The sequence below is a fragment of the Dipodomys merriami genome, unplaced genomic scaffold, assembly GCF_024711535.1.
Source record: "Dipodomys merriami isolate MVZ:Mamm:240054 unplaced genomic scaffold, mDipMer1.0.p SCAF_2, whole genome shotgun sequence".
Classification (NCBI taxonomy): Eukaryota; Metazoa; Chordata; class Mammalia; order Rodentia; family Heteromyidae; genus Dipodomys; species Dipodomys merriami.
Genome location: NW_027203381.1, coordinates 114,779,268 through 114,801,740, shown reverse-complemented (window position 1 = coordinate 114,801,740; position 22,473 = coordinate 114,779,268). Strand labels below are relative to the sequence as shown.

General features: G+C 38.9%; 1 protein-coding gene across 5 annotated transcripts in view; it reads right to left on the bottom strand.

Annotated features, from left to right (window-relative positions):
* The window catches only part of Itsn1 (intersectin 1), a 189,235-nt gene that overhangs the window by 80,171 nt on the left and 86,591 nt on the right, over positions 1 to 22,473 (bottom strand). For all 5 annotated transcript variants that reach the window (XM_070030617.1, XM_070030612.1, XM_070030615.1 and 2 more), the window contains exons 12-16: positions 20,325 to 20,587; positions 16,891 to 17,040; positions 16,647 to 16,787; positions 14,206 to 14,293; positions 13,379 to 13,518 (exon numbers count right to left, since the gene is read on the bottom strand). In XM_070030617.1, the coding sequence (XP_069886718.1) occupies positions 13,379 to 13,518; positions 14,206 to 14,293; positions 16,647 to 16,787; positions 16,891 to 17,040; positions 20,325 to 20,587 (782 nt within the window). The remainder of the gene's footprint in view (positions 1 to 13,378; positions 13,519 to 14,205; positions 14,294 to 16,646; positions 16,788 to 16,890; positions 17,041 to 20,324; positions 20,588 to 22,473) is intronic.

Below are 22,473 nucleotides of genomic sequence, written 5' to 3'. Positions count from 1 at the left end.
AGGAAGAAGAAGAAGGGAGAGAGGGGAAAAAAGGAAGGAACTTTAGTGAGGAACCTGTAGATGACACTGGGACTAGCCAGGCAAAACAGAGCAGGAAGAGGCAACTTTGCAAATAACTAATTGGTGTGCTATTGCTTATCACAACAGCCCTGGGAATAAGGCGTCTGAGCCAGGAAGAAGCTCTGGGAGAAGAGCTTAACTAAGGAGGGCTAAGAAGTAGCCAAGAATAGAGACTGGGAAGCAATGGATAAAGCCTTACTCTGTATGCTCTGAGAGGACAAAATCAATTCTAGTGGGGGAAAAAAAAAGAATTCCAGTTTTCATTGTTTTTTTTCACTGCATGCTGTGGGCTGTTAACTTAATTTAAATAGGCTTAAAATTCAGCCTTATTGGTCTCCATAGCATATTGAAATCAAGAATAAATAGTAAACTTTAATAACATGAATGACAAAAATCTGCTTAATATTTTCATGTTTACTTTTCAAAGCCAGAACTCAATTTGTTGTTAAGAACCATTTGAACCAGGCATGGCATATCACACCTGTAGTCCTAGCTACTCAAGAGGCTGAGATAGGGAGGATCACAGTATGAAGTGAATCTGCACACATCTTTATGAAACCTCCACTCAACCAATAAACAGTTGGGCACAGAGGTGCATGTCAAGCATGCCAGCTACTTGAGAGGCATTGCTTAGGATGGCTGGGCAGGACAGCCTAGGTAAGAAGCAAAATCCTATTTGAAAAATAATTAAAAGCTTAAAGGGCTGAGGGGCATGGCTCAAGTTTGACATTCAGGCGCTTTATTATATATTTTATTGAACATTTATTTAATCCTAGCTCCTGTGTAGCTAGGATTACAGGCATGAGCCACTGGCGCGCAGCTTATTATATATTTTAAGAAGAAAAGTTCTTATGTCAGCAGGGCACGGGTAGCTCACGCCTGTAATCCTAGCTACTCAGGAGGCTGAGATCTGAGCATCATGGCTCAAAGCCAGCCTGGCACGAAAATTCAGAATTGGAACTGTGGCTCAAAGTGGTAGAGTGCTTGCCTTGTATGCACGAGGCCCTAGGTTCGATTCCTCAGCACCACATAAGCAGAAAAAAGCCAGAAGTGGTGCTATGTCTCAAGTGGTAGAGCGCTGGCCTTGAGCTGAAGAGCTCAGGGACAGCACCCAGGCCCAGAGTTCAAGTCCCACAACTGGCAAAAAAAAAAAAAAAAAAAAAGCTCAGGGACAACACCCAGGCACTGAGTCCAAGTCTCACAACCAAAAAAAAAAAAAAAAAAGTTCTTATCGTACCCAGGAAATTTACGGCAGGATGAAACACAAAGTATTTATTAAATGGTACCAGAATGGACACTGGTGTTGCTCACGATGCCCCAATGCACCCGACCAGATGCGTCAAATGATGTCCCAGGTTTTGCAAAAGAATGACACTGGACATTTTCTTTCTATACTGGGTGTACATTGGCAGAATATTAATTAGCAGATACAGTTAAGGCAAACCAAAATAAAGCTTATAGTTGTCAGAAAGTACTATAAAATTAATAATAGATTTTTTAAACTAAAGGAAAAAAATCCATACTAATGAGATAGTTTTAAAGACAATTGCAAAATGTATCAAATGAAAGAAGATAACCTTGAAAACACTTTTCTTTTTGAAAATAGCAGCTTTAGGGCTGGGAAGGTGGCTCAGTGGTAGAGCTCTTGGCTTGCATGCATGAGGCCCTGGGTTCGATTCCCCAGCACCACATAAGCAAAAAGAAAAAAGCCGGAAGTGGCGCTGTGGCTCAAGTGGTAGAGCGCTAGCCTTGAGCTGAGGGAGAGCGCCCAGGCCCAGAGTTCAGGCCCCACAACCGGACCCAAAAATAAAATAAAATAAAAAAAATAGCAGCTTTATAAGATAGGATTAACTTATCTTTGGATCTAAATAAATTGTGACTTCTAGTAACTCAAGAAAACTAAGCCTGCAAGAGCGAGCCATAAAATAACAGATTGTCAAAGAAGGTGACAGAAGGTTCTGGCAGCTTAGGATCCAGATCTGCAGACTGCAAAGATTTCTATCAGTGCTTTCCATCACTGACTGCTGTCCAAGTCAAACACTGCTGAGATATACCATCCATTTTAGGGACTTTTGAGGTGGCCTGACCATCCTAGGAAATATTCTAGGACTTTCGCCTTGGATTTGGGCATTTAAGATGACATGAAACATATAAGTAGATTATTCATAAGTTTAGGATGATTCATTTTTAAAAAGCTGACCTATGTTGACTTGAAACTCCTTTGTACAACTAATTAAAGGAATTTTTTTTTTAAAGCTGAACTTTCAAGGGGGCAATCTACAAATGCGGGGATATGTGGTGTGATCTAGAAAATGGATTTTCTTCTTTGGCCACAACAAAGCCTGTGTGAACACTGAGTCCTTTCCCATGGGGCAGATGGCTGCACCCATCCTCATTCCTTTAAGAGACTCAAATCCAATTACAGTTATTTAATTCTATCAGGGAAAAACATTTCAAGATGACAAACAAATCTGGAACCATTAAATTTATTTACCTATGAAATTATATAATTATTGAGAAAGTAGCTAAGAGAGCTATTACCATACTGAATGTATCAACTTTTCCTGGTGGGCAACCTGGCTAAAGTAACCTTGCAAATTCTATTAAAACCCATGCACTTTGTCACAGTTATTTACCTACTCTAACAAAAGTAAACTGAAAGTCAGTATCTTCTGGTCCTTTCTAATTTTTTTTCTAAAATCAAGTTATTCTACAATCACACACTGACTTGCCTAGATGTTTATTTAATATAGTACTGAGTGTATAATAAATTCATTGATTTTTGTTCCTGAATGCATTTTAGTCAATTAAGTATCATGAGAAATAATTCAATATCATCTTCCAATGAAGTACTTCTTCCTTTTATACCCATGGTATTGGGGATGGTACCTAGGATCTTGTGCATACTATGAAAGTGCTCTACCACTGAACTATATCCTCAGTCTACTTTCTCAATAAATAAGAAATTATTACGTAGACATTTATGTTATAAATATTTATATGGGCAAAATAAAATTATAAAAGAAGCTGGGGCATGTTCTCAAGTGGTAAGACACCTAATTATCTCACTAACAAGTGTGCAGCCGACTTCAAATTGCAGGGCCAATAAAATAAAATGCTTATTACAGACAAATTAGAATAATGATGAAATTAAAAATATTACTGTATTATGAAGTTGGGCACTAGTGGCTTACGCCTGTCATCCTAGCTACTCAGGAGGCTGAGATCTGAGGACTGCAGTTCAAAGCTGCCCAGGCAGAAAAGTCCGTGAGACTCTTATCTCCAATTAAACACCAGAAAACCAGAAGTGGTGCTGTTGCTCAAGTGGTAGAATGTTAGCCTTGAGCTGAAGAGTTGAGGAACAGTGCCCAGGCCAAGAGTTCAAGCCCCACGACCAACCAAAAGCAAAACAAAACAACTACCTTATTAGATAAGAGTACTTATGTTGCCCTAAACTCCCTCTTTCTCTTGAGTAGCTCACCAAAGGCAAATGCCACCTGCACTTGGCTAAAAATAATGTTTTTATCACCAATAACATGAACAGAATTTTGAAGACAGAGCAGAATTCCTTTTCCAGGATTTGTCAAAATGCTTTTATCTTGTGAATATTGTAAAAATGCATGGAGACTTGGGGTGTGTGGCCATTCCTCTAACAGAAAAGCCTCACAGCTTTACTAAACTGTCACAGCATCTGGTTAGACAAAGACTATAAATCATAGTTTTAAGAATGGCAAAAAAAAAAAAAAAAGATTGTCTTGAATTACTTAAGATAAAATGAAAATCAGCTTACTTCTGACTTCTTCTCTAGACCAAAAAAAGGGAAAAGCCCATTCATTTCCCTTATACAATTAAGATGTTTGAGCCATGAAAATCTTTGGACATCTTATGGCATATAGCCAAAGTATTTCAAAAGCAGTATGTTTGACAAATTGAATACTTGGGAAGGCCCAACTAATACTCCACTAAGAAATATGGGTCCCTTTCAAGTTCACTGAAGATGGCTGTTCTCTGGCTGTACCAAGGTGCCAGAATCATTTGACTTAATTGCTGTGACTACTTCCTCTTCATTTGGTCTTAGAGACATTCGAAACTAGATGTATTATGTGAAGTGATTTGCTTTGAAATATGAAGAAACATTCCCCTTAAAATATATATATATATATATATGGCATTCCTCTTTATAACACTGCTTTGCCCAGATGCCTGTGAAGAGGAAAAATATGAAATAGCCACAGGATTTATGAAAGTAGACTTGCAGTGATTGGAAATTTATCTGCTAATTTGGACACGTAACATTTTAGATTATTTTGCTTTTGCTTGTCTCAAACTGCCTCTTAGAAACAAGAGACAAAAAGAAACATGTTGATTACTTGAAATTCATGAATTCATCATAAATCAAAATAAAATCATTTATTAACAGTAAGTTCACCTCAACAGAAATTCCACGTTTATCATCTAATACTTATAGAATTTTAAACAGAAGTGCTTTTATGTGAAGAATCATTAATATGTAGTACACATATTTTTTGAATAATTTTTTTTTTGTCAGTCATGGGGCTTGAACCCTAGGCCTGGGTGCTGTCCCTTGGCTCTTCAGTTCAAGGCCAGCGCTCTACCATCTGAGCTACAGCGCCACTTCCGGTTTTCTAGTGGTTTATTGGAGATAGGAGTCTCACGGTCTTTCCTGCCCAGGCTGGCTTTGAACCACAATCCTCAGATCTCAGCCTCCTGAGTAGCTAGGATTACAGGTGTGAGCCACCGGTGCCCAGCTTTTTTGAATAATTTTTTTTTTTTTTTTGGGTCCGGTCGTGGGGCCTGAACTCTGGGCCTGGGCACTGTCCCTCAGCTCTTCAGCTCAAGGCTAGTGCTCTACCACTTGAGCCACAGCGCCACTTCCGGCTTTTTTCTTTTTGCTTATGTGGTGCTGAGGAATCGAACCCAGGGCCTTGAGCATGCAAGGCAAGTGCTCTACCACTGAGCCACCTTCCCAGCCCTTGAATAATGTTTGAAAGGTCTGTTGACTAACCTTTCCTAATTAAGTGCTGAACAATTATTAAGGAAAGCCAATTAACAGATGCTGGTGGTGATGTGACTAAAAGGGAACTGTATTATACTGTTGGTGGGAATGTAAACTTGTTCAACTTCTCTGGAAAACAGTTCCTCAAAAAACTAAACATAGAGGGGGCTGGGAAGGTGGCTCAGTGGTAGAACACTTGCCTTGCATGCCTCAGGCCCTGGGTTCGATTCCTCAGCACCACATAAGCAAAAAGAAAAAAGCCAGAAGTGGTGCTGTGGCTCAAGTGGTAGAGCGCTAGCCTTGAGCGGAAGAGCTGAGGGACAGCGCCCAGGCCTAGAGTTCAGGCCCCACGACTGGACCAAAAAAAAAAAAAAAAAAACCGAAACATAAAATTATCCTATGAACCAGCAATTCCACTCCTAGGCATTTATCCAAAAGATTACAAATCAAGCGACAGTAAAGCCACCAGAACAATCATGTTCACTGCAGCTCTATTCACCACAGCCAAAGTATGGAATCAGCCCAGATACCTCTCAATGGACAAAAGGATCAAGAAAATATGGTGTATATGTATATACACACACACACACAAACACACACACACAATGGAATTTTACTCATCCATTAGAATGCACCAATTGTAAGCTAAGGGAAACACTTGGAAAAATTGTATCTACATAAAGTCATCAGGCCCAGCAAGGCAAAGGTTGTATGGTTCCCGTAGATGCAGAGCCTCTATAAACCTCTATATGTAAACACGGTGTGGGGGGATGAAGTGGTTACAAATGTGTTATCTGAAATAAAGCAGATTCGAGGGAGAAATAACATAGTGTAATTCCTTAGCAAGGCAAAGTCAAAGTCCAACCAAAGAAGTTACAGGAATTGGGTACTTGTAAGAAGTGGGGTGGGGTCGAGGGAGAGAAGAGGAATGAAGAGGAGAAAGGGGTAGAGGGGAGAATGCAGGCAAGAATTCAATGTATATACTACAAAATTAAGGGAAGGCATGGGATGGGAGGGTGAGTAAGAATGATGAAAAGAGGTAAGACTAATCAAGATGCGTTATATTAATAAGTGCTTTGTTAAATGTCAACTCCTTTGTACAATTATTTAAAGATAATTAAAAAACAATAAAGATAATTTAAAAAACACAACAAATCCAATGAAGATAGAGGCATGTACTTATATGGCCAAAAAAAGGTGGGGGGAAGACTATTTCAGAACATACTAAGTATACCCAAATCAAGGTAAATAGACATGGTATTTATCACAAAAATCATGAAGTTTATAACTTGGAGGGAGAATGAAGATAAGTATCATTGAAATATATGAAAATAGAACATATTTGCATATGTGAAAATAGAACAAGATCAGTGGAGGTTGTGTTGGCAATGGAGAAGAGAAGTGAGGGTAAGTGATGGAGGGGATGAGACTGACAGGGATACATGGTGTATGGAAAAATGATGAGATGGGCACTGCTGGCTCACACCTGCCATCCTTGCTACTCAGGAGGCTGAGATCTGAGGATCATGGTTTGAAGCCTGCCCAGACAGGACAAGCCGGGAGACTCTTATCTCCAATTAACCACCCAAAAAGCTGGAAGTGGAGCTGTGGCTAATGTGGTAGAGTGTTAATCCTAAGCAAAAGAAGCTCAGGGAGAGTGCCTTTATACACTGATTATATGCTAATAAAAATAATAAAAATGTGACATTAAAAAAAGTTCATTCATGATGTACTACAAGTGAGAGAAGTATAAAGAAAAATATATCGATTGATTATACTGTGGAGGGTTATACCTGTCCCAATACTACTTCTAAATCTTAAATCAATATTTCACCGAATATTGGGTACCATTTCCCATGGCTCTAACTGGTATCAGGAAAGAAAGTGCTGAGGAGACTGGGGCAGGGGTGTGTGAAGGGGTAGGGGGAGACAGCAAGAATCTCATCCTCTACCAAAGGCTTGGAAAAGTACCCTGATATTCCCAGAAAGAGAAAACTGTCCCCAGCTTGTCCTGAAAATTTTGAATTTTCCCAGAAACATAGCAGCTTTATGCAAAAAATGGTCTCCGTTTGTTTTAAATGCATGTCAGTCTAACTGGTAAAGTTGTTAAGGGGTTTCAATTATTAAGAATTAAAAATGAGCTGGGCGCTGGTGGCTCACGCTTGTAATCCAAACTACTCAGGAGGCTGAGATCTGAGGATTGCAGTTCAAAGCCAGCACCGGCAGGGAAGTCTGTGAGACTCATCTTCAATAAACCACCAGAAAACAAGAAGTGGTGCTGTGGCTCCAGTGGTACAGCACTCGCCTTGAGCTGAAGAGCTGAAGGACAGAGACCAGGCCCAGAGTTCAAGCCCCACGATTGACTAAAAACAAAAAAATCCCCCACAACTACAAAAAATAGAATTAAAAATGAGACAAAGGTAATATTTTATTAAATGATTTTTGCAACCTTAAAATGAAAAGGCCCAGACCAAAATCTAACTCAGCCAATCCAACCAGACTATGTATGGCATAGAAGCAAACATGCAACATCTGTTGACTATTTTCAGTCTGGAAAATATTTTTGGTTATTTGTTTACTCAAGAAGTATATATGAAGTTCCCACAATCACAAATAATGAATTAGTGGATCTTATTGCTTCTATGAAGAAATGGCCAATTCCAAAGATCATACAAGTAAAAAATGTAATTGTACTAAATTGTACTGAATATGGAGAGTGCTGTTGCTATCTGAATTCCCACTCATTTCTCCTGTGGTCTTTTCCTCTTTCTGGATCTTTTTCTTTCCATTACTGTTTCTCTTCCCATGCTTCCCTGCCCACCCGCTCCACCCGCCCCCCCCAATTCATTCTGTTCTGCCATTATTTCTCCAGCTCTTTTCTTTTTTCCCTTTTATTGCTAAACCATTTTGCCTTTCACTGCTTTCATAATGAATGAGCCTGCCTTGAAAGCAAGTGTCTGAAACCAAGAGCTTTAGCTAAACAAACAACCTTATTTACCATAAATGGCATTCTCATTTCAACATTACTTTAGTTCCTAGGAGTAATTTTTAGGACAGGTATGATTACAGACAGAATTTATATTTCTTACAGTCCCTGTAACTAATTTAAGAAGTTTGGATTTCCCAAGTAGTAAGGAATACATTTCTTAATTTTGGGAATTGATCCTCAATATTCACATTTCACTAAGATATGAAACACTGTCCATTTTTGGAACACTATCACGATCAAATACTGTCTCATAAGATGGAAAAATATAGGCAAATAATAATAGAGTGCTCTTTCAAATATCAACAGTGACATTTGAAATTGATAATCGAACATTTGTTTAAGACTACAGTATGCAGTACCTTATCCAGCTTATAATTCAGAGTTTACACCTACACATACAACTTGTCAAAGGGAAATATTTGATTACACTTCATAATTAAGAATTACTAATACTTAACAAAGAAGGCTTAGTACTTCTTGGTCAATGCTATCTCAGACACTGAGCATTTGTCTGTGAAGGGGAAACTGAAGCCCAGAGCTGGAGATGGTTCAACATCCTTAGTCTGAGAAAGAAGAGCATTGCCTGAGTACAGCATGGAGCCTGTTAGAAAGAAGTCTACGTGGATGACACAGCCCAAGAAAACTGCTAGGCACTGCCATACTGCCAGAGAGAAATGCTCCAGTGTGAATGGCTACTCACATAAGGACTTGTCTAGTACACAGGAACCAACAAGAACTGAACTTCTTTCAACATGAAACACTAAACCTCACCTCTTTCAGTGCAGGATTCTCCTTATTTGACATACAATGGAGCCTTGCAAACTATAAATAAAACTTTATGCTGCTGCTTATTATTATAGCTAATAAAAACCACTCATGAAGGTGTCAGTACCAAGGAAAACTGTTCATAGTAACTACTGGCTTTGCCAAAGGCAAGGTAAAGACAAATGCTATTATCCAAAAAGTCCTCATCAGGAATGTCATTTGACACTTGTTAGAGCCCTATTTCTATACCTAACGTAAGCACACAAGTAAGAAAAACAATTATTTACGTGTCTTTGTATTCTTTAGACACGCAGCTTCTCCAAAAGGGAGAATTTTCATTTTTATAAACTAGGGTTTAAAGAAGTTACAGATAAGCTATAATTTTAGATTAATTTTTCTGAGCATGAATTTGAGATGATTTCTTAAGATAAAATATTCATTGCCTAGAAGATGTATCTTAAAAGAAGAAATAAACTTGGTCCAATGAAGTAAAACTACTTTAAGAACTAATTCATGCTAGCAACAATCACTAACAAAATCAATTATTTCTGGTTAATTCAATGGTTAGGTATTTCATCTGATTATCAAGAAGAAAAAATTAGTTTATATCAAAGACAGCACATGTACAAAGTCTGTCAATGGGGAATTTCTAACACAAGAGCATCCATATCTTAGGGTGCTATAATTTCTCCTTTTCTTCCACTCTGCCCTTTTTAATAGACTTACTTAACCAAAACAAACAAAAACACAAAAACAAAAGCAAAAACTGGGCACTGGTGACTCATGCCTATTATTCAAGCTACTCAGGAGGCTGAGTGAGGATGGAGATTCAAAGCCAGTCAGGGTAAAAAAGGCTAAAAGACTCTTATCCCCAACTAACCAGTAAAAACCTGGAAGTGGAGCCGTGGTTCATGTGGCAGAGCACTGGCCTTGAACAAAAAGCTTAGGAAGATCTCAGAGCCCTGAATTCAAGCCCCCGCCTCCCTCAAAATACAAAAACAACAATAAAAAACACAAAGTTAAATCACTATGGTAAGATTATTATTTCTTTTCTCAAGTAATTCTTGATTGTGATGACAAATGAGAAACACTTTTCTTGGGATCTCACCCTTTTTTTTTTTTTTGTGGTACTTGGGATTGACTCCACCACCTTGCACATGCTACAGAAGTGCCAACCACTTAAACCCCTACCCTTCATCTTAGGGTTTGTTTGTTTGTTTGAACATGCATAGAAAACATCCTTCTCTGAAAGGAAAGAGTGAGCTCTTGGTTTCTAAGCAATCAGAAAAGTCTAGGAGTTGAGAGTACTGTATTTGACACGGGGAGTCACTGGCAGATGCAGACAGCAATTCTAAGTCAGTATGTTTTGAGGTCCGTTGTTTTTTGTTGTTGTTTGAAAGACAGCACCTTCTGCTTTTTAGGCGGGAGCTCTTACCACGGAACCAGGCCTCCAACCCCAACTTGACAGGGTTATACTTCCTGCCTAGTAGAATGCCTGGAGCTGATATACCTGTTAGGCTTCCTGATAGCTAGGATAACCAGCTAGTGCCACTGTGACCCAGTTCTTAATTAATAAAGAGATCTCTCTGAATTTTTTTTGTTTTTTTTCACCCACACAGGCTGGGCTAGAGCTTCAATCCCAACAGTCTAATATATTCTCAGTATACTGCATCCTATATATGAAACAAAGACTGTTAATCTGATTATAGCAGTATTTTTTTTCCTTTTTGAATAAAGACGTAAGAATTTCCATTGCTGTCTAGCAGATCTTTGGTAAGAATTCTCCTGAACTGAAGAAAATGGAAGAAACCCTCAAAAACATGAATGGATGTGAACTAAACATTCTGCAGGGAACGATTATGTTTTGTTTGTAAAAGAAAAAGGTAAAACATTCCATCTCTAAGTTCTCAAATCTATAAATTCATGGCTACTTCTCAACTGCTGTTTTAAACTTTAGAATCAGGGCTGAGCCAGGGTACAATTATTTCCTATATGATCATTGTACCTGAGAACCTGGGCATGACTTTGGGATGTGTGTGAACATAACTGACTTACTGCAATTGATTTTTGTTTTATGTTATTCCAATTTGTGGAGCCAATCACTTAATATAAGTTTAGTATTCTGGTCAACTAATTTTAAAATTCCTCTTCTCTCAGGCAAAAATGTTTATGAACATGAAACACAGACAATAAATCTTAGCTTCTTTCTTTTCTATTCTATGCAGCTGGCTGTCCTTTGAGAAAGGAAGGTTCAGAATAAACTGAATACACATCATCAGAGTAGTTGTGTGGAACAGTCACTGTACAGCTTGCAGACTTCCTCTGGGCAAGATAGAAGCCAATTTTCCCAACATCAGCTTAAATAAATCTTAAGGCACTGCTGTATCAAGGGCATGGAAGAAATCCCAAAGCTCTGATTGCTAGCTCTTCTTAGCCTATTTAATCATATAAGAAACACAGGTTCCAAAATCGGAAAAAAATGCTTAGTATTATCCACTGTGTCTAAAACAAAGAATAGTGGAAAAGAGAACTTCTGGAAACAGTTAATTCAGTCTCTCAGTTGCTTCAAATTATGAATCCCTACATTCTTTAACTGTTTCTGTTTTAGCTATACTGGGTTTAAGAGAAGTTGTAGAAATAATAAACTATAAGAGACAGTACAATGTATTTACTTAGCCTTCCAAATATGGGTTAAGTAGCAAACAATATAGCTATTATTAGGTTATGATTTTTTTCCATGTTGTTTAAAAGTTAATAGGTAACCAAGAGTAGTAAAGAGACATATAAGAATGTTCTGTCTAAATCTAAGTATATTTGGAAAAAAAGGCCAGTGGGAAAAAAGAGATAGGTACTGAAGGCAGCATTAGTCAATTAATTAGTAATTGCTCATAATTAATTAGCCATAAGAGTAACTTACACCACATTTTAAGGCAACAGCAACTCAATTGCTAATGTTATTTAATTCATAAATATAAGCATTAATTAGAAGTCTCCCTATAGAGTACAATTTTCTAATATCTAAACCTTTTTTAAAGGAGCTACATTTCCAGAAAAGGAATCAACATGATACTACTCGAATTCAGAAGGTAACTGAGTACCTAACAATTTACATTCCATGAGACTATCAAAAAATATTATAAAATTTGTGATGCTATGTTCTTTTGCTTAAAACAGTAGAATAGTAGTGAGAATGAGAGCTCTTGTGAGCCTTCTTATTGTACTTCAAAATGAAGAACTCATTGCTGTGACACACCACACATAATCACATATATAGGAATATAGAACACAGTGTATACACACGTATACACACACACACACACACACATACACACACACACACAAATATTCATAGTGAAGAAAAACACTAAGTTGGCTACAAAATATTTCTCCCAAGAGCACTTTCCTGGAATTGTACAACTGGGAAAAGGTCATTACCTAATACTCTGAAAGAACAGCACAAATAACTCAAACTCAGATGTCTAGACAGTCTGGCATAGATTCTCGATTCAGAGGTCAACCAAAAATCTTAACTATGTTTCCTCTTATTTGTTTATTTATTTTAGTATAAAGGAGTTTTACTTCTTCCTGGTATCAAATGCTAAATTGGGCAGAATCAAATGTATAGAATTGTAACTTAAAAAAGTAAAATATTTATAGAGTAACATCTAATTTTTGATAAGAACATAATTGGTAAAAGTTATAATGTCTACTTATATGTAAAATAATATATAATCATTACTTTAAGAAATGAGAAATTTCTGCTCTGATTTTATAATAGTTAATATTTTTAAGATCATAAAGTGGTAAAGGCAAATTGAAAGTACTGTAACAGAAAGAGGGTGTGAGGGTTTGGAGGTGTGGCCTAGATGGTTTAGTGCCAGCCAAGGAGTGAGAGCATCAAATACCCAGTTTGGCCGGGAAGGGGGGGGGGGTGTTTGGAGGGTAGATGAGAAGGTGGTACAGGGAATTAAAAAAAGCTGTGATTTTTAACTTCTCCCAGAGCTCTAGCATTCTCCTGTTTTATTGTTCAGTGTGATAAAAACATATACCACAGAGGCAAAAGCAATTACTCCAAGAAGCAATAAAGTATAAAAATGTAAGGTAACAAAATAAGATCTCCATTTAAGCAAAATCTTCAAAGTAAGAAGTGACAGAAAAATCTCAAAGAAAAAAAAAATCTTCGAAGAACACAAGAAAGAGGAAGTTTTGGGAGGCTAGTTTTTGGAATTCAACTTACTGTAGTTAAAAATAGGCAAAAGGATAGAAATTATAAAAATATAATTCAGGTTAAAGACAGATGTCAAGCTGGGGCTATTCACTCAGCCATAATTCATAGATGCCAAATTCATTTTTTTTTATGTTCTGAAGGAGAAAAATGCAATTTAGATGATATAATGCTCAACCACAAATACAAAGGCTTTCACCAAGGCTGACAAACCAGTGTAACGTATTTTTCTGCCTTGGATTCAATATCAACTAATCATCTGAACAGCCAGGAAAATTAAAGGGTAGAACATACATGGCGGCCACATAGAAGAGTTACCTACCTTCAGTTGGTTATTGAAAATATCAATCTCCTGCAGCTTTGACCTAGTTTCTTTTTCCACCTCATCCAGTTGATCTCTTAGTTGTTGCCGGGTTATTTCTTTTGCTTCTAAGGCTCTTTTGAGTGTAAGAAGTGAGTCTCCTGTTACAGAAAAACATTTCAAGATAGGAAAAAGTTAAGTTGGCAGTGAGGAAATGCTGTTTAAAGTTTTCATGTCATGTAACAAAATTCTTGTTGGTAGAAAGGAGAAAAGGTTAAGGTCTGGGATGCGGCTTGGTGATAAAAATATGTTTCAAATGCAGAAGCCCTCAGGTATGACCCACGGCAGAGAGAAAGGGAAGGAAGGTAAAAAAAGATGGAGAGGGGAGAGGAGGAGGAAAGAAAGGAAGAAAACTGAAGTTTAAAAAAAAAAAAAAAAAGCTGAGTGACAGCGCCCAGGCCCAGAGTTCAAGCCCCACGACCGACAAACAAAACAAAACAAAACAAAAAAAAAAAAAGTAAGAGCCAGGTGCCAGTGGCTCATGCCTGTAATCCTAGCTACTCAGGAGGCTAAGATATGAGAATTGTGGTTCAAATCCAGCCCAGGCAGGAAAATCTGTAAGACTCTTATCTCCAATTAACCATCAGAAAACCAGAAGTGGCTCAAGTGGTAGTGTGCTCACCTTGAGCTGAAGAGCTGAGGGACAGTGCTCAGGCCCAGAGTTCAAGCCCCCTGACTAACAAGGGAAAAAAAAAAAAGAAAGAAAGAAAAGAGAAAAGAGGGAAAGGAGAAAAGGAAGAGAAAGGGGGGAAAGGAAAGGAGGTCCATTTTAAAAGCAGAATACCTACTATGTAAACTGTTCTGCTGAACTTGTTTTAGCTGGTCATTCAGTATCTGTTTTTCTGGAATAAGTCTTCCAAGCATTTGCTGAGATTCCTAGGAAAGAGGAAGGAAAAACAACAGTGAATGTCAGGGAACACTACCGCATCCATCTCAATAAGAGACAGCTCAAGTCAGTGTTCTCAGCTCTCAGACACTCCTATCACACCCCATATCCTTTATGCATTTAATAGCTAGTCAGGATGGCTCTTGCATTCTTGCCAAAGAATTTGCTATTTGCCAAGTGCTTTGCACTAAAATAAAATTAAGACAAGTTATAGCTCTCTTAACACTGCTTACAATGTTGTCGATTTACTGAATATTATAAGCTTTTAAAAAATACTCTTTAAGTAAGATTGCAGAGGAATTTTGCAGTGATCTCTCACAATGCTCAGGATCAAGTAGAAAGTTTGCTTATTTGCAAGCTAACCTAGTAGGAATCACTTTAATATGAGCTAAAAAGAGTCAGACCAGAGAATTAGGACTGAATTTAGGTTTAATCTATCATATACCTAAAGTTGGAAAAAAACAATGAGATCTGTTATAACTAGAATCTTACCGCCACATGGGATGGAATTTCAAATAGGTACAAGAAAGTCTTGAAACAAATTTTAACTGGCACAGAAAAAGGCTAAACCTACACTGTGCAAGGCAGTTTGGAATTTGTATGGGTAACTCACCAAGCACAATATTTGTTTAAATTCAGGTGAAATAGTACTGAATATTTTTATGTTTCAATAAAATGGCAGCCTCTCCATAATAAGAACCATATGTATGTATGCATGTATGTATGAATGCATACATGCATGCATGCATGTGTGTGTGTGTGTGTGCGTGTGCGTGCTGGTCTTGAACTCAAGGCTTGAGAGCTGTCTCTGAGCTTCTTGTGCTCAATTCTAATACTCTACCACTTGAGCCACAGCTCCATTTTCTAGTCTTTGGATGGTTAGTTGGAGATAACAGCCTCACATACTTTCCTGTTGCTGGACCATGATCCTCACATCTCAGTGGCATGAGCCACTGGCATCCAGCAAGAATATCTGACTTTTATCTTAATAAAAATTAACTTTGAAGCCGGGCGCTGGTGGCTCACGCCTGTAATCCTAGCTACTCAGGAGGCTGAGATCTGAGGATCGCGGTTCAAAGCCAGCCCGGGCAGGAGAGACCGTGAGACTCCTATCTCCAATAAACCACCAGAAAACCGGAAGTGGCGCTGTAGCTCAAGTGGTAGAGCGCTCGCCTTGAGCTGAAGAGCTGAGGGACAGCGCCCAGGCCCAGAGTTCAAGCCCCACGACCGACAAAAACAAAAACAAAAACAAAAATTAACTTTGAGTTCAAGCCCCACGACCGACAAAAACAAAAACAAAAACAAAAAAAAAATTAACTTTGGCTGGGCAACTCAAGAAGCTGGGATCTGAGCATTATGGCTCAAAGCCAGCCTGGGTAGATAAATCCTCAAGACTCTTATCTCCAATTAAATGGCAAAAAGCTGAACTGGAATTATGTCTCACGTAGAAGATTGCCAGCTGTGACAGAAAAGGAAGCTCTAAATCCAAGCCCCAGAACTGGCACCAAACCAAACCAAACAGAACAAAATAGTATTAGCTCTTACCTGTAATCCTAGCCTTTAGCCAAAAAGCTAAGGAAGAGTGTCTAGACCTTGCTGAAGCCTCAGTACCAGCAAGTGTGCAAGCACACACATATGTACTCACACACACATATGTACTCACACACAGGACTCACACATTGAAAACTATAAAATACTGCTGAAAGAAATTTATAGTGGCCTAAATAAATTGAGCAAATCTTTCCAATTCAGTTAATTCCAAAACATCCTCTCCCCCTCTGCCCCTTCTCCTCTCCCTCCCTCCATCCTGTCCTGGGGCTTGAACTCAGAGCCTGGGGCACTATCTCTGAGCCTCTTTGTGCTCAAGGCTGGTACTCTACCTACAACTTGAGTCACAGTACTACTTCTGACATTTTCTGAGTTATTTATTGGAGATAGGAATCTCCAATCCCAATTCCAGCCCAGGTAGGATCCAAACTACAATCCTCAGATATCCGCCTCCAGAGTAGCTACGATTACAGTGCGATTACAGGGGGGAGCCACCTGCTCAAAACATTCTGATAAACTTATTTTGTTAGTGACAGTCCCTTCTGTAAACAGAGGCAGGTTCCTCCTCCCTGCAGTTCCTGGCTGCAGCTTTGGGGCCAATAAGCCGGGCCAGGGCTGGGTTCAGCCAACACCTGCAGAGTTTACTTTTGGGGCTAGGATCCTACCTACCAGCTTCACCTTTGCCTCCCAGTGCCTGGTCTTTAAAAGAGCTGAACATTTGTTGAGTAAAGAAGTGAAATGGATTAAGATTAAAGCACTGAGGTCTGAAAGCTTTTAAGTGTTCTACTTTCTCACCTGCAATTGTTGCTGTAAATGGGTGATTTCAGCAATTCTCAACTCCCTGGACTTGTTTGTACTCTCAATTTCTTGCCTTTGGGTGTTCAATCGACATCTGATATCTTGAAGTTTTCCTTCAAGTTGATGTTTTTTATCATTCTTAAACAAATGAAAAGAAACAGGAGTTAGTACACCATGAGTTGTGCCCATTACATGGGTCCTATCCAAGAATAAAATCCAAGTATAAGAAAACTTAACTCACTAGAGCTTCTAATTCAAATTCCAAAGTCTTTTTCTTTGCTTTCAGTACAACTATGTCCTCCTGTTCTTTGTTTCTTTGATTTAGAAGTTCTTGCCTTCGATTCCGTTCCCATTCAAGTTGTCTTTGTCGTTCAAGTTCCCGTTTTGCAGCCTATGATATTAACAAACAACTTATTAATTTCTCAATTCTTATACCATACAGGGCTTATTTTTTTTTTCTTTCTTCTTTTTCCAGTCCTGGGGCTTGAACTGAGGGCCTGAGTACTGTCCCTGAGCTTGCTGCTCAAGGGCAGCACTCTACCTCATGAGACATAGCTCCATTTCTGGCGTTTAGGTGGTTAACTGGAGGTAAGAGTCTCATGGACTTTCCTTTTCAGGGCTAGCTTCAAACTGTAATCTTCAGATCTCAGCCTCCTGAGTAGCTAGGATAACAGGCCTGGGCAACTGGCACTGTTTATACAATGTCTTACAAAAAAAAAAGGGTCATCTGCTAAGCTCTGCTTTCTAAAGGTAAGATTTTTAGACACTACAAGAAATTATATGACAATAAATTTTTTTTAGGAAAATATAGGAGTTCTTTCTGTGAGTGGGGAGGGAATATCTATTATTTTTGATAAAAAAATTATTTTGTTTCCATAAAATGAGTACCAACAGGATCATTTCACACTGGAAATACATTCTTCCTGACTTCAAGAATTCATGATAAAATACTTCTTCTTACAGACAGGAAGAAGGCAAATTCCTTTATCTAGTAGGATCAAACTAAAATCCCAAAAACAACAAACAAAGTTGAGTTTTCCTCCACTGAAAGAGAAATTATTTATAGATTATTCTTTATTCAGAAATGTTTCAGATTTAGACTTTTTCGGATTTTAAAGTGTTTACATAGACTTTACTGGTTAAGCATCCTTAATCTAAAGAATCCAAACTATTTAACTTCTGAAGTAGAGTCTCTGGACTTTGGAGCTTTTCAGATTTCAGGTTTTTGGATTAGAAGTACTCAAGCTGCATCTCAAGTATTCAAAGCCTGTGACTTCCCCATTCCTAATCATGCATTCCTTTCTTTAACCACAGAAGTTGTCATTCCTCCCCTCTGCACTGGCTGGTGAGTGTGAGGAACACACGTCAGAGAGCCTGGCACTGACCAGCAAGCTCTCCATCAGCAAGCTGGCAGGCCCAGCATCCAGTCACCACTGCATCTCCTGGGGTTAGTGATGCCTCGCGTATTTTATCATTTTAAATGTCATTTACTTTTTTTTACATCTAAGGAAGGTGTTAAGTCTTTTGGTGGTATATTCTAGTAATTAAAATCTTGGTAAGTGCTGTAACTCAATGGTTAAGCAGGTACTTAGCATGCATGAGACCTTGAATTCAATCTCCAGCAGCAAATAAAAATAAATAAATAAATATTGTCTTGATTAGTATCAACTGGAATACAAGGAAGCTTATGCATATAGCTGTAACCACAGCACATGGCAGGAAGCTCATATGTTTGAGGCCAGACTGGACTTAGAGCAAGACCTTGGCTCCAAACCAACCAACCAGCCAACCAAAGAACCAAAAACAAAAGGCAGCTTTTGTTACATTTTCCAAAACAACAATCGAGAGGAGAAACCTTTACTTGCTTTTTAAATATTTTTCAGTAGCATCTATTAGTTGTACACAGGGGTTTTATCTAACATTTCCATATACATATATATAATGTCCTCCATCAAATTTACCCCTTCTGTCTGTCTTCCTCATCCTCTTCCTCCATTCATAAAAGTTTCAACAGGTTTCATTGTTCTATTTGTATACTTCTAACATATTCACCCTTTCCCTTCCCACTCCTTTATTGGTTTTCTTTGCCCCTTCACTGTAGCACCCATTGTTCAACAGCTTCCAGTGTTTTTTTTATACCATCTTTATACACAGACATGATGTATTTAGCTGTTTTTCACTATCATTCTTTTTACTTTGCCTACCTCCTTGAGGTTCCCCCAAAGTATCACAATGGACATTCATGTTCTACATATAAGTATGTATCTATGTACATGTGTATCTTCTAAGGCATTACTTTTTAAATAAAGAAAGAATTCTTCATTTATACTTCATTCATATGAGAGAATGCCCATGGCATTGCTTCTTTTTTTTTTTTTTTGTCGGCCGTGGGGCTTGAACTCTGGGCCTGGGCACTGTCCCTCAGCTCTTCAGCTCAAGGCGAGCGCTCTACCACTTGAGCTACAGCGCCACTTCCGGTTTTCTGGTGGTTTATTGGAGATAGGAGTCTCACGGTCTCTCCTGCCCGGGCTGGCTTTGAACCGCGATCCTCAGATCTCAGCCTCCTGAGTAGCTAGGATTACAGGCGTGAGCCACCAGCGCCCCATGGCATTGCTTCTGTAGTAATAGATTAAAAAACAGACAACAGATTGGGTGGGCTCTATCTGGGTCTGTCAGCCAATTTCGGAAGCCTTCCAAAGAACAGACTGAGGATTTCATACCCATATTTATAGGAGTGTGAAGAAAAAGCTGAAAAACAATGAAATTGAGATGATACTGTTACAGTGGTTTTAGAATAATTACAACACACCCATCCTCCTCAAGCCATAGAATTCTTCATATTTTTATTGAGGTATAACTACAGAGACAAGAATCTGGAAAAATAGTTAACTGGTTTTAGTGATCTGTTACAAGACCATAGCATCAAAAATTTGACAAGAATATTCATGGCTAGGGTGTGGCTCTAGTAGCACAGTACTTGTCTAGCATGCAGGAAGCCTGGGGTTTAATCCTCAATACCAAAAAAAGTTCAAGCCGGGTGCCAGTGGCTTACACCTGTAATCCTACACAGGAGGCTGAGATCTAAGGATCACAGTTCAAAGCCAGCCTGGGCAGGAAAGTCTGTGAGAAAAAGCTGGAAGTGGTGTTGTGGTTCAAGAGGTAGAGTGCTAGCATCAAGCAAAAGGAGCTCAAGGACAGTGCCCAGTCCTAGAGTTCAAGCCTCAGGAGTGGGGGGGGGGGGGGGGTGGGGGGGGGAGGGAAGGCGAACTATGTAGAATAGCCAAAAAAGAAAACTACCTACCATCAACTTATTAATGGATAAATAAAATATTATATGCCTATGTAACAGAATACTATTCAACATAAAGAAAAATAAAGTCCTGATTCACAGTTCAATTTGATGAATCTTGAAGAGACCATGCTAAATAAAACCCAGACATAGAAGTTTCTTTCTGGAATGATGAAAATATTCTGGAATAGACAATGATAATGGTTATACAACTCTTTCAATATATTAAAATTCCTGAATTGGAAAAAGAAAAATAAACAGACTACAAGAGTGTCCTATATGAACAGATCACTTGTATAACAGGGGAAGGGAAAGCAGGAGGGAGGAAGGGACTGAGATCACAGGCACCAGCCACTGAGTTATGGGGCTGCTCTACAGCTGCTCACCTCTCGCCTCTCGATTTCTTTCCTCCTCTCCTCCTCTCTCTGCCGTTCAAGCTCCCGTTGCTTTTCCAGTTGCTTCTCCAACTCCAGTTGTCTTTTGCGCTCTTGTTCCTGGCGTTCCCGTTCTTTCCTTTCCTGCTCAGCCCGCTCCAGCTGAGCCAGGCGCTCTTGTTCTTTGCGCTGCTGCTCTAAGAGAGCTTGTCTGCGTTTCTCCAGCTCCAGATTGCCACGCTCAAAATTCTCCCGCTTCTTATCTTCAAATGTTACTTCAAAACACAGAAGATATTGCAAATAAGGGAAACCATGAGACCTGTTTCTTTGGTTAATATAATTTTTTCCAAGCCTTTCCATTTCCTAACAAATGGGGCAATGTCATTCTTTCTGATGAAGGCACAGAATTCCATTGTGTATATATACCACATTTTCTTGATCCATTCATCTACTGAGGGGCATCTGGGTTGGTTCCATATCTTAGCTATGGTAAATAATGCTGCAATAAACATAGTCGTGCTGGTAGCTTTAGTGTGGTCTTGTTTGTAAACATTTGGGTAAATGCCCAAAAGTGGGATTGCTGTGTCATAGGGGAGCTCTATGTGGAGTCATTTGAGGAATCTCCATACTGCTGAGTCAAGCAGAAAAGGTCATGTTAGGGAAATGAACCCTAAGATATGTATTCAAATTTTTTTTTCTTTCATGTGATTGTTTCTAACACATTTATAAGATTATTTCTTTGTTGCTATGTATGTCCCTCCCCCACAGTATAACCCCTGCTTTCACTGTATTTGATGTCGGTATAATTTGTGGAGGGGAGGGGAGAAAAACAAATTGTTTAAATAGGGATACAGGTGGACCCATCTGCAACAATGAGATGTACAAGTCGTTAAGTTGAAAATGAACTTTATAACTTTGGTGGGGGGGGCGGGGGGAGGGTTGGGTGGGGGGCGAGGGGAGGAGGGGAAGGGATGGGAAGGGGAAACAAAGGAGGAGGCTACAATGCTTGATAAGAAATGCACTCATCTTGCCCATGTAATTGTAACCCCTCTGTACAGTAGTTTCACAATAAAAAAAAATCACGGAAGAGTTTATGAAAAATTATGATCAGTTATAGAAAGTCATGATTTTTCAACATACTTTTTGTGAAGAAAAGTTTCACTGGATTTATTCAGTACAACTTAAAATCTGTAATTCCCCAAGTTTTCTAACTATGCCTGGCTGATAGGTACTATGAATATACCCTTTTTCCGTAACCTTTCATCACCAAACAATGTTCCTAGAAAAAGCTTTCTTTAAGGATTCCATTTCCAAATCCACTTTCAGAATTCTCACTTTGTCTGGAGCTGGTGGTGGCTCACACTTGTAGTCCCAGCTACTCAGGAGGCCAAGATCTAAGAATCAAAGCCAAAAGCCAGTTCAGGTAAGAAAGTCTCATATTTAATTAATACCACCAAAAAACCAGAAGTGGAGCTGTGGCTCAAGTGGTAGAGCAATTGCTCGGGTAATAGCATGTAGGCCCTGAGATCAAGTCCTAAGACTTGCACCAAAAAAAAGAAAAAAAAAAGTACCAAAACCAGACTGCTCACTTCTCCTTCTGGCCATCAAGTGCCTCCTTCCATAAAGGAATGAAGTAGTGCTCCAGGCTACAACACAGAGGGATCCAAAAACTATGCTAAGTAAAAGAAACCAAACACAACAGATCGAAGGTTGTAAGATTCCACCAATACATGAAAAATCCAAGACAAGCAATCAGAAAGCAGACAGGGAGTTGCCAAGGGCTGGGGAAAATGGAGAATGGGGAGTAACTGATTACCCAGTTTTCCTTTGGAACAAGATAGAGATGGTAGTAGCTCAGCATTGTGAGAGTACTAAATGCCACTGTTGTGGACAGAATATCTGCATCCTCCCCAAATTTATCACTATATCAAAGTGGTAGTTTCTGGAAATGCAGCTCTTATATTAGCATAGGTCATGAAGGTGTGGCCCTCAGGGTATTAGTGGTCTTAGAAAAGGAGAAAGGGAGAGAAAAAGGAGAAGGACATCATTTTATCTGCTTGTTGGCACTGAAGAAAAGCTATGTGAGGACATATAAAGCAAATCCAGAAGACAACCTCATCCAAAACAGAACTGCCTAACACTCTGATACTGCATCACCAAT